The following is a 13,316-nucleotide window of genomic DNA, read 5'->3' as shown; positions in this document are numbered from 1 at the left end:
CATTTTTTCATAAAGACCTATGATGCCCCTGGCTGTGATGAGGAAAGTCACTTCTTTCAAAATAAGATTTCATCGGCCCTATAAACAGAAGACAGCTTCTGGTCACAAACATCCCACAGCCTTTATACAAGCGTAGCTCTTGGGGATTCAGTTGTGATGCAGCCTTAGATAAAGGTTTGACAGCCATTCATGCTTTAGTTTAGGCAGAGCAAGAGTATTGAATTACACCTAAATGCATAAATAAATACAGCGCTTTTCATTCATTCAGAGAGAAGCATAGCCGATTATCTGAGCCATCATTCCCTCCCCCACCCCCACCCTCACCAGCAGTGGTGACCGAGCTGCAGATATCTCCTTCAGGCCTTAAAGAAACTGATGTACTGTCAGCAATTCCCTGTTCCTCTGCTGAATGTTACATGGAACACTTTGGTGAAGGGTTCTCTCTGATTTATGTGTTTTAACAAGCCTTCTCGTATACATCTAGAGCATTCTCTGTTGGCTCCTGCTGAGATCTGTAAAGAGCCCTGGGATGTTTACTTTTAAAACCCTTCTTCTCCCTCTCTCACTTTCCCACTCGTAATTAAGACCTGCTTTTGACTTTTATGCGGGGGATGTAATCCTCTGATGTCCCTGCCTCTACATTTAGATTAAACCCAGTCTTCCAAGCTGACAGAGAGAATCATTGGAGTGTTGAAATTATTTAAAAGTTGAGCCAACGAGGTTAAAGGCTAGTGTACTATGCTAATCCAAGGCTGGCACCGGAGCCAGGCTGATTAAAGGCCACTGGTGTGCTTATTTTTCAGATTCTACTCTTAGTTAGCACAGTCAATCTTGGGCCTTAACCAGTAGCATTAGTGAAAATACAATATCACTGCTAATATACACTTACAATTAACAATCGTCCTAATACTAATGTATATACCCTTTACATAACGTATCACTAGTCAGGAGGCACTGAATATGACTCAGATTCAGATTCTGACAATACTTTGTTCTCTCAGTCCAGCCTGCAAGACCTTCCTTAATTACAGCTTGCTTGCTACTGTCAGTGGGATGTTTAGTGATTGGAAAATAAATTAGTGTAAGGTAGATATTTATCTTTAATTCAGAGAGAGAGAGAGTTGGTTGGAGTTAGTGATACATTTTATAGAACAGAAAATTTATATAAAGATTAATGAAATAATTTCATGTTTTTGCAAGTTGTGTATGTAAAGGTGGATGACCAAAATAATCAGAACGCCTTTTGTTCAATATTTCTGGATGTCATAAAGAGCAATGTTATTTTAACCAAATTGCATAAAAGAGTTGCAGGGTTTTTCTAAGATTAGTGTAGGCATAAACTTGTGGAAGCATAGCATAATAGGATAACATGACTTGTCGCTGTGTTTGAAGTGCAAAGGCATAGTTTGCATAGAGGGTAAAGGGACCTGAGTGTTGGAGTCAGCCCGAACAGTCATATGACTTCAGTGCTATTCAGAAACTCTGGAACTGAATAGCAGCTAAGGAACCTGCTGGGAACTCTGGACTATTGTAATGTCTGTGGGATTCCCTGCTGCAGGAACTGCTCAGATTATGCCAGAATGCAAGGTTAGGTTGTCATCTGACTAAAGGGGCATCCATAGGCCAATTATGTCAACAGTTCATTTGCAGTTTGTGCTGGATGTTTACTGAGGTTTACTGAATTCTGGGTTAAGTACCCTGGGTTAAGTGACCGAGTGTACAACTGTGGTGCTTGAGCAGGGGATAGAACGGGCAGCCTTTCAGTTCTGAGTCCTACTCCTTACCACTACACCACACTGGCACCCTACATTTAGTATTACCAAAAGAACATCCACATATGTGGTATTAAAACATGTTAAACATTCTGCCCTGGAATGGCTATAGAAAATTACAGTGGTACTACATTCACTGCAGTAGAGAATAATGCTTTCTGTTCTAGTAGATTTCTGGTTCAAACAGACTTTTAAACATACTTTTTAATCAGAAAAATGTAAAACAAATTCCATGCTCACCCTATTTTTGTATCATGCAAAATGTTCTGGAAATTCATCAATGCATAATGTCTTTTTTTTTTTTTTTTTCAAATCGGCTTGATTATAGATATGCAGCTTCTGTGTTGCTCTTTGAATTAATTTAATTTAATGAGGGCCATCTTCTCAATTTTGAAAAGATGCCAGTCTGTGAATTAAACTTTCTGGTTTAATTACAGTACACAGTACATTTTTGGTCTGTTTCATTTCTTGTCAAGACTGATGACTTGTATTTAAATTTAGACTCTTGAAAAAACTAGGTTATAGTTTTTCAAGTGAAACTGGTTGCTCCTTTGCCTCTGGCTCTCTATTACAACTTAAATTTTAAAATTCAGTAACCTCTGGGGTTTTAGTTGAATATACCAGCATGTCATATTAGCACAGTCTACCTTTCTATTGCTCTTGCCATGTATTATCAATAGGTTCAAGTCATTATTTAATTATTGCGTGGTAAGACTGGAAATTGTGTGCTGACTTATTTTCCATGCTGTATTTCAAACATGGTGAAACTAGTGCTTTGGTTGTTTAGATATTTGGATTGATGGATGACATGAACTAGATTTGTATCACCTATATTTGAACTTAGAATTCCCACACTAAGGTAGATATTTTTATCTAGTCCGTAATTTTGGGCTTAGGTGGTTTTCTCCTATGGGTAACCACAAAGGCGTAATGTGTCACACTGTCTTAGAATTGGCAGCGTACTGCTAGGGCTACGCAGATATAAATGAGGCTGCCATTCCCTCAAACAGTGAAGGTGGTGCTCAATGCTTTTAGAGAAGGAGGCCGTCTTCACTTCATCTGTCACAGAAGGTCCCAAGTGGCTAGAAAGTAGAAAAGGCGCCAAATGCTCTCTGTTGAAGGATAATGGTCTCTTAAATACCTGTCTACAGTTTTATTTCTATCTTTTGGTCACAAGAAGTACTGTACCACACTCAAATCATCTTGCAGTACTTAAGTTACTAAAAGGTATACACGTGTTGTAGAATGTTAAAAGGTTTTGACCAAAGTCCTGATGAAACCAAGTTAAGAAGACAACCATTTGCAGAGAAAAGGCATTTTTGATATATCTTTTCTAGTTTGAGAAAACAATCAATAGTGTTATTCACACAGGGTTAGCTAGAGGTCCAGTTTGATTTTCGCTGAGATTAATCTCTCTTACTGACTGACTCTAATTTTCGTCCAGCAGCATGTTTCTTTTTTTTCTGGCCAGAGTTTGCAAACCCAGAGATAATTTTGTCTCCATTAGTGATGTGAACATTACCAACGCCCAGGAGTGAAGCAGTGTTTCATGCTGCTGGAGTCATAACACAGCAAAGATCAAGAATACCACCAAAGTACTTATCTTTTTATTTTGGAGGGAAAGCAAGCAAAAGAAAATGCATTCTTAAATATTTTTGCAGTCAAAAAATTTGATACCCCGAGTCATTACAATATATTACTTTTAGCAAGTGTTATTATCAACCCGATTAATTTGCAATAGTTGAGTGCCCATTGTAATATGTCAAGCAGTTTGGGGGTTCAGTAATTCTATCGACCTTTTATTTCTGCAATTTTTTGCATTTTTCAATTCTTCCACATTGTGTTTATATTCGTTTCAGTGACCTCCAGATTTGTGATGTTGTGTAAGAAAATATATGCTCAAATCCTCAAAATGCACCACTGCACCCCTAGAGCACATTACACAATCAGAAGACTGTTCTTTCTTCTATAAAAATATAATTTTAGTAGTAAATGCAGTAGTAGAATACTCCCCCCAACCCAACACAGAAAACCATAGCCTAATTTCAATGCAAATCAGACAACATAGCAGCACTAATGCTACTTTAATAACATGATATTCTATTCTGACCTCTCAGGCATCAAACCAAAAAACTGTTTCAAGTGAAAAACAGACTGTAGTTGGGTAAAGGAATATGATAAGATAAACCTGTGGGAAGTTGAGCAGTTGGTATATTTAGATTCTAAATCTGTTGCCCACTTTATAGGGGGCAATCCATGTGACTTGAACTAAGCCAATTGGGTGACACCCAATGTCTCATTTTTTGTGAAAACTGTTTACTGGTTATACTGTGTATGTATTAGCATTTTGATTTCAGGTGGGTGTTTTTACTTTCAAGAAATTAGAAAACAATGACAGATTTGGGCCAGCTATTAAACTGGTAATGGTATGCAACTCAACCTATTTCCGACAGGCAGTATTTGAGGTGAACCCTTCAAATTTATTTCTAGTCACGTTGTAGATTCTTCTGTTTGGAAATGTACTGCCCCTACTGTGTCTGTCTGTTAGGCAAAATAGATATATAGCTGGTATTTATTTCATCTTAAAGCCATAACTCTCGGTACCCAACACCAGCTACAGATTTATTTTAGAAAGTATTTCATCAACACTAAAATTCTGACTGTTTCACTCATCTCTCCTGATTACCCAGTCCCACACAAACCTGCATATACAGGGATATAGTGCACAGGACAGATGCACACTCTCCAGAATACACTTTTGTCATGTTACTGCATATTGGTGTTACGAAACACGGTATAGCATTGGCCATGCTGTCCATACGTATGATGGCGACAGTGGTTTAAATAAGGAACTATTCCTTCTAGTACAGACCTGTAGAAATATAACTTGTTGAAGGTGGCATTTGGTTTGAGTTGCAATATGTTGCATTGTTTCAGACCTGAGCAGTGAAGGAGAAGTGAAGTGAAGAAAAGAAGCAAAAGTAAAATATCGCTAGTGACAAAAGCTGACTCGCAGTTTTTCGACTGACAAGGTTAACTCTGAGAGGGGATAGACTTCCGTTAGAATTAATTTGTCAGTGGTGGTCATAAAGCTCCTATTTGCATAGCAATTACCAATTGAGAATGCTCAGCAAACAGAAAATAAATGCATCTGCTGGGAGACAATGTTTGACAGCAGTGCAATTAACTCAAATTTAGATTTAGAGGCATTGCATTGTTTGCAGAGCCATGTGCTTGTCTTGTATACATTGCATTGATTATTTTTGTGATTCCGATAGAGAGGAAACATGACCTGACTTCCTTTGTCAATATCAGGACTTTAAATAAGCTTGTAAATGCAATTGTTTCAATCTTGACCAAAATAAAAAAGGTTGTAAAGACAGCATTTCTGTCTGAATATCCTGACCTCTCTCTGTTTGGAAGAGATAATCCTGCTCCTATGTTTATGAGGAAAAATATATACACAAGGGATGTAGATAAAGAAATCTGGAGAGTTACATGCTGCTCATCTGATTAGTTTTATCTACAGAGGATTTGCTTGTACTTCCAAAAGAAGTCCCAATCAGCTGAACTGGATGAAGTCCAACCAAAAGGACAGGATTTAGAGCTATTTAGCACTGCATACAAATTGTGTGAGATTTTCAGTAAATAAACTGAAGAAATGGTTCTGAATGAATCATCCGTTATGACTGCCCATAACCCACTTTTATGCAAAAAATGTATTTCGGAGGAATCGCAGTCTAAATTGATCCTTAGACATCCTTACAAGAGCTCTCTCTGTCTTTTTCTGTCTCTCTCTCACCAGTTACATTGGTGACAAGGCCAAGAAAGCAGAGGTCTGTTAACTTAATGGGTGCCTGTATTATTTCCTACCTGAGTCATTTTAACAGCGACAGATCACATTAACAGGGTTGCAAATAAGTTGTTATCACACATCCTAAAATAAGTGCATTTATTCACAGATCCAGGTATGCTTGGGCTGGGTACCCCACTGGGTTGCATGTAATTTTTTAAGCAGATACGTTGAATGCTTGGATTTGCTTAGGACAATCTACAGCCATTAAAAGAAAGGAGTTCTGTATAGTCTCTTGGGCCCTGTCACAAAAGCAGGCACAGCAGCATTAATTCTACTACAGGAAACCAATAAATGTGTCACTTGTGATAGTTACAGCTGGCTTGATGCCTGAATCCAGAGCCCACTATTAATGAAAGAAAGCTGCTATCTCTGCTTGGCCTTTGTGCTGTAAATTGTGAAGGTGCTTGATTAAACAACACCCCAGACAGCTAAGCTCTCAGGGGCGGCTTCACATTTGGCCAACTAATTACACACTTGCTGACTATTTAATGTTTTGGCTGAAATAGGAATTAACTACACCCAAGTCATTCCTGATTTAATTTTAGAATTTCATCCAACCCAAAGCTGTCAAGAAAAAGTGAGGGAATCAGACAAAAGTAGAGGGAACTCAAAGTCATGGAGGGCAGGATGGGGGTGGTTTGTGGAATGCTCCAGTTTTGGGTTACCTCCTACATTGCTGTGTGAAGTGCAGGTTGCACAGTAAAAAAAGAATTCTTTTGCATGGGGATCAATTTTTTGAATGTCTGTGTTTAAGCTTCATTGCAGCTGATGTAAAAATACATGACTTGAACACCCCCCCAATATGCAGCCAGTCGCTACTGCAGAGTGTATCTTACTCTAAGCTTTAGTGTAAATATTGAGGTCAGACCTGCACACAGAGCAATCTGTAATGGCAATTGTTCCCCTCCAGAAAGCCAGAGTTGTACAATAAAGTCCATTTCTGTGCTGCCATCTCGCTGCGATTCCCATAATCCGCATCATTTTAGCTTCACGGTGCTCCACCGCTTATCTCTAATCCCACATGCTTTGTCCGGCCACTGAAGTTTCCCTCCACTGAATGGGGAGATAGTTCAATCTCCATCTCCTCGTGACATAATAGACTGCCAACAGTAAACAGGCAAAGAGGCTGGCCACTAATCTCTCCCCCATTCAGCTTCTCATGTGCCCTCTGACCTCCAGCAACCCCATGTTCCACAGAGGAGCGCTCTCCTTCAGATTTCCTTGATAGAGCCCACCATGGAACCTGTGAGGTGGACTCGAGTTTTTTCCAGTATACACATTACATTTAGTCTCTTTTGTATATCTGCGCTGAAGATATTTTGAAATAAACTCTAATGTTAAGGTAGTGAAGACATGATTCAGCTTCAGCTGACGTGACTAGAAAATGAAAAATAATTTTGACGAATAATTTGAAGGATTTACATGTAATTTGAATTTAGTTATCCAAATATGTACCGGCCCAATAGCATGTCCTACAGCATTGTACTTATGTTAATCAGATGGTTTTCCTTCGCTAATGTTGTAACCAAGTTTTGTGGCTCATTCCTGGCCTTCAGAAGGATATTCACCTGAACATATATCTGAGTAGATCTCCCTCACAGAATCTGAAGGTCGTCTCTGACCAGATACTCAGTGCGAACATTATTACTTTCTTGTTGTACATATTTATTCATATTCTCCTCTGTGTTTAATTTTCACATTTGTTTATGAATACAGTTCCAAAGTTGGGAATCAGATAAGTAGGCAAGGTTACATACATTTACACCTTTCCCCTGCTAAGAAAGGGTAAGTTGTATCTGTGTGTTCTCAGCTTTTATTAAACACCTGCCACCTGCGAAGACAATTCTGTTTATAGTCTTCACTAATAAAAACTTCAAAGCTGTTACAGTCAGATCTGGAAAAGTAACCAATCAGACATCAGTGATAAAAAAATGTGCAGTGATAAAACACTTAATTCCAGTTTCTGCTTACCTGTAACCACTAAACATTATTTTTGTTTGTTTTGCAGATGATACAACAAAGGTGTAACACTTTTTCCACAGGTTCTTCACAGTTTTTCATAATGTGGTTGATTAGTTAATGTCATGAAAAGCCTATGAATTCTTTTTCTCTTACAATGCATGTGCACTTCAGTATTAATAACGAGGAGCTTGTTCACACTTTGTTTTTTTCTCACTTTCAGTCAATTCAAGCTATTGTGCTTTACACTTATGCAAAGTGCTTTCAAAATGCTGCAATTTGATTTTCATCTTGGAATCTATAGGGACATCAAATACTCTACAAGATCATCAGTCTGCCTCTTTCCCAAAATTCTCTCTGTGGGTTCTTATAATTTCTCACTTCAGCAATAGCATTACCTGCTTTGGTTTCTTTTTTTCCTCTCCTATGAGCAGATCTAACAGACACAGTGACAGCTGTTCATGGTAGATTTCAATAATGACAAGAAATCAAATGAGCTAAGCTATCAAGAAAAAACCAGTAGGGTGCAAGCCTGTGTCAATTTATTTTTTACTCCGCATTTGAATTGGAGTAACCGTTTTTCCTAATCGTAGTATATATATATATATATATATATATATATATAACAGAATATCTTAAAGCTATAGCCTTTATCATAAAAAAAACAAACATCTGTGTGTCTGGGACAAGAAGGGCCATGTAATGTGAGCAAAGCTAGTCCAGGAGTTCATTGGTGATGCGTTGGGGACATCATCCGTTCTCTTTTTGCAGGCTTTTGCTGGCAATTCCAACACTGAGAGTGTAGTCCGGCATGACCTGCAGCACTCCATTGTGGCCCGTTACCTGCGCGTCATTCCTTTGGACTGGAGCGGAGAAGGCCGTATCGGTCTGAGGATGGAGGTCTATGGCTGTCCTTACTGTAAGTACAGATCTACCCCCAATACCAGACATCACCTTATCAGATTGCTTTGACATTTAATTTTACATGACTACATGGTCATTGTGTTCATTTAAAAATCCCAAGTGCAAACATCCCAAGTGGTCAGATGTTTCGTTCACAAACAATATGCAATTCCTGGGTAATTTGACTGAACACCATTAACACATACAGCCAAGTGTGAAATGTTTTCTTTCAGTATTTGTGATTCATATTGCTTATTTTGTATGACATGCTATTACCCTATACAGGGTTTGAGAGATGTACATTTTAAGATGGCAAGGCATTGTGTATGTTAAAGGAAGCATTTATCATCTTTATCTGTCATCTATCCTGTACCAAGATTTTCTCAGGAGAAAGATTTTCTTAGACAGACTCTCAAAAATAGCAAAATACAATTGGTAAATGTATGTATTGCGCAATGCGATGTACTGTGATGTACATTGTATGATCTCTGAACTGACTAGGACTATAAAATACCAAAATGCTGTTAATATCACCCAATGAAGAAATAATCTTTGTTCATTTCAAACTTCATATTGTCTTGGGCCTATCCTGAAATAATTTTCATAAAAGCGCTGAGTGAACTGGAATGGAAGGGAATTACATACATGAACTGTGAACATATACAGATTTACCAAGGGACTTAACTGCTTGCAAATTTATTGCTGTCATTTGATTAAGGACTGCAAAATTGATGATGATAACAAATTGCAATTAAGTACAAATTTAATTTGCTTAAATGGAAACTTCTCATTTTGGCAAACGCGATTTTCCCTTTTGATTCAATTTTCCAGTTCAATAGTAAAATAACATAGTCCTTCAGATTGTGAGTTATGATCAATATGAGTTCACAGCAATATTTACATGCAAACAGGTTTCAGTCTCCTTCGTATGGCTAAAATTCCAATTTCGTCTTGGGCTAGATAGATTGCCTCCAAGTATGAATAAATACTGAAATTTTAGAAGACCGTATGATGTTGTGTAGACATTGGAAATAATGATGGGGGTAAATAAAAGCCTCTCCGGGCCCTTCCTTTTCAAATGTTTATGATTTGTGATGGATGTGAGTGTCATTCGGCGGGTACAGATATGCACCATTCTTCATATCTCTCCCCTCCTTGAACAAACCTGAGTTGTTTATGTCATTTGATTTTCCAGTCAGTGCGAATATCATCCCTATTCACTCAGCACCAGTGAATATCCTCATTTTCCCGCATGATCAAAAATGGTTGATCATTGATATTGATAAAAGACAGACAGCAGGCAGAGGACTGATAAAAACCATCAGCAAAGCCTGCTCATACTTCATATAAACACACACACACACACCTACACCATACACACACATACGTATGTATATATGTGTATTTTGACAGTATATTAAAAATCTCACCAGTAGAGCTGATACCGGGTGAGCCTGTATATAATGTCCAACAAGGAAATAATGATAGTCTACTTGGCTGTGTTGGAAAAGAACTAACAACTAGGGCCTGGCTCCAACATGAAACATGGAATGAGAATGCATATAATGCCCTGACCTTGTTGATCAGGGAAAATGAATGAACACAGTCCTGATGGGGGAGAGGGGAAAATCGTCACAGGGAGTAAAAAGAGGAACGCACAGTAACTGTCCAGACACAACATGCAGTCACACATTACTAGGGTAATCATTTCCCAGCAGGGTGCAAGATGGGAGCTGAATTAGTGCTTTATTGGTCTGTAGGGGCTCGGACATTCTCAGCCATAGACCAGGAGTTTCCTGTAGTATTTTTGACGTGTGACTGTTAAATCATCACTGCCATGTTTCATGGCGAGCTGGGCTCCTGAGGACAACAGTTGGACAGAAGGACAGCAGTGTTGTTGAGTTGGTTTGCTTGTTTTTGTTTGAAGTTTTTTGTAAAGGAAATTGTTGACACATCCAATTGAATAAAGGGAAAACTATTTCAAGTTTATTCAAGAACAGAACTGAATAAACAATTCAATATTTTGTATATGTACTGTATGAAAAACTAAGAAATCCAGGCCATATACATCCCTGTTCAGCTATACTGTAAATAAGAAAAAATGTCTTGTATATACAAATATCTTGTAATAATATCCATACTTTGTTTGTGTCTTTATAATTGATGCTTGGCGTTTAGTCTATTCTTCACGTATCGTACGTGAAGAATAGACTAAGGACATAAGGAAATGTTACGGTAACATAAGCAACTATGTGAACTATGTAAGGTTAACCTGTTTTCTTTTTCTATTATTTGTGCTACATGTGCATTGATCTGATTCTACCTCAAACCACACGCACATCCCTGTTTTAAAACAAATAGACATGTCTCAATGCGGCAGCTAATTTTGCTGGCTGTTGTTGTGAGTGAGTCATAATTTACCCGACTGAGAAATTAACATGATCATTTACATTTTAATTAAGAATGGATCGACAGAAATCAATTGCTTTTTAAGCAGTGTGAGGGAAAAAAAAAAAAAAAAACATTTCACACTGAACCCCTACTGGGTGGAAAGTGTCACTCTGCATAAGCCATCAACACAACCCTGATTATTTCACACAATTTTTCCCATTTGCCAGACTTACAACTCTTGGGCTTTGTATATTTTAGAACTGGCAACAGTTTTTTTTTTTTTCCTTGTCTTTACATAACCATTATAAGTGATTTTTTTCATTATTTAACAGGAAGCTACCTCTGTCTAAGTTACAGTCTTCTATCTCTTAAGGTTGCTTTAAAAAGCAAGGTGAACAGAAATGTAATTTCAAAAGGATAGTATGCATCACTCAGTATTTATGCTCAGTTGCATAGGCTCAGTTAAAAATAATCTAGCGTAGTACAATAACCAAGAGTACCATGTCAGCTGATGGGGGGCACAATGTAATTTCCACCTGCCACACCTTGGTTTATCATGAGACTCCAGGTGCAGTTTATCTATGAATTGGACCACGTTCAAGGGAGAGCAATCTCGTGCTGGCCATTCAAGCCATCATTTCCCTAAAACGAGATAGGCTCCTGTCTCCTAATCTCTTTTTTTTTTTTCTCTCTTCAGGGGCGGATGTGATAAACTTTGATGGCCAGGGGGTGATTCCCTATCGCTTCAAAATGAAGAAGATGAAGATCTTGAAGGACGTTATTGCCCTGAAGTTTAAAACATCAGAGAGCGAAGGTGTCATCTTGCATGGGGAGGGACAGCAGGGTGACTACATCACCCTGGAGCTGAAGAAAGCCAAGCTGGTCCTGCAGATAAACCTAGGTAGCCTTTAAATACCTTTCCTTCGTTGAAATATCTATTGACATATCTGTCAAAGATCGGGTGATGGGTGAAGCATTTATTGTGCACTCAATATCCAGTGAAGAAACAGAACTGCATGGATGTTAAATGGCATGTGACTTCCAGTAGGCCAGCGAGACAAATGATCTTCTTCACGCCATGCTCATGTTCCTGTTGATGTGTTGCATCTGGCTCTTTGCTTTGCTTTTGAAATTGAGCCTCCCGTATCAAAGAGCTGTGTGGGGACATTCAGTTCGACTGCAATGTCGTTAAGCTGCATATTTACAAATTTATGGGTTTTTCCTCACTTTTACCAGACAGAGACTGTTTGACACATTTCATTTTGATCCCCACGAAACTGAAAATGAACAACTAGAAAACACACTCTTTTAAGATTTAGTATCTATCAGTAATAAATCTGAGCAAATATGATGCAAGATTGTTCCATTTTTCACGCATTACTTTTCCTGAATGACAGCGACTATCACACTTGATGATCTGTAAGAATGTGAAAATAGAAAATGTTATTCTAGCTTAAATCATTTACTAAATTTTAAGGACGAACCACCTTAGTCATTCATTTTTGGGCTATAGCAATAGTATTTTTTTCACTATATTGGTATGCATTTGACACAGGCTAAAACGGTTCCTCAGGATTACTAATGGTAATGGCTATTGCTTTGATTTCCCACCAAGACCTTAACTGCTACTCCACCTACAACAAGCAGATCAAATTTGTTACCTTGACTGTAGCATATTGGGCTTGCACTACTCCAATCCCTCTGTGTGTGAATTCAGAAAGCATCTCTCAGCTTTTTATGTGGACAATGGGATTTTCAGTCAATGTATATTTATATGTAAGCTTAAACTACATGTATCTGACACTTTAAGGAAATATCTTAAAGCATTGTGGTTATAAACTGACACTAGCCAACTGTGAATGTGTTATTGACAAGTCTGAACAGTCTGCCTCATGGTTTTGCTTGAATTTTCCTGTAGGTCAGCCAAAAACACTAAACATGAAAGTTTGCTGAAGATGACAATTTGTTGTTTAAACTTTAGGCAGCAATCAGTACGGCTCCATCCTTGGGCACACATCAGTGACGAGCGGAAGCCTTCTGGATGATCATCATTGGCACTCAGTGGTCATTGAGCGCTACAGACGGAATGTCAACTTTACCCTGGACAGGCACACGCAGCACTTCCGCACCAATGGAGAATTCGACCACCTCGACTTGGACTATGAGGTCAAGGCGATATCTTAATTGGGGTACTTAACTGGGGGATGGATACTGGCTATGGATGTTGATAACATATTTAATCGAATTAATAACACATTGCACTGTAGTCAAAGTTTACTCACGGTGCTATTCTGACTTATATCACAGGTTGGACAAATGACATTCTGATTGGTTGAGAGGGTGTATTTTAAATACCACAAGCACAGCAGACATATTTTAATGCATGACTTTAACAGTTGCAGCAATCACAGATTTCACTCAGTCTCTTTGGCAAC

General features: G+C 38.4%; 1 protein-coding gene across 2 annotated transcripts in view; it reads left to right on the top strand.

The window, feature by feature from the left end:
- The window catches only part of LOC118768879 (contactin-associated protein-like 2), a 326,697-nt gene that overhangs the window by 154,340 nt on the left and 159,041 nt on the right, over positions 1-13,316 (top strand). For both annotated transcript variants that reach the window (XM_036515856.1, XM_036515848.1), the window contains exons 4-6: positions 8,359-8,506; positions 11,579-11,782; positions 12,863-13,047. In XM_036515856.1, coding sequence (XP_036371749.1) covers positions 8,359-8,506; positions 11,579-11,782; positions 12,863-13,047 — 537 coding nt within the window. The remainder of the gene's footprint in view (positions 1-8,358; positions 8,507-11,578; positions 11,783-12,862; positions 13,048-13,316) is intronic.

Source organism: Megalops cyprinoides, chromosome 2 (assembly GCF_013368585.1).
Source record: "Megalops cyprinoides isolate fMegCyp1 chromosome 2, fMegCyp1.pri, whole genome shotgun sequence".
In the NCBI taxonomy this organism is placed as follows: domain Eukaryota; kingdom Metazoa; phylum Chordata; class Actinopteri; order Elopiformes; family Megalopidae; genus Megalops; species Megalops cyprinoides.
This window is presented reverse-complemented; position numbering and strand designations above follow the sequence as displayed.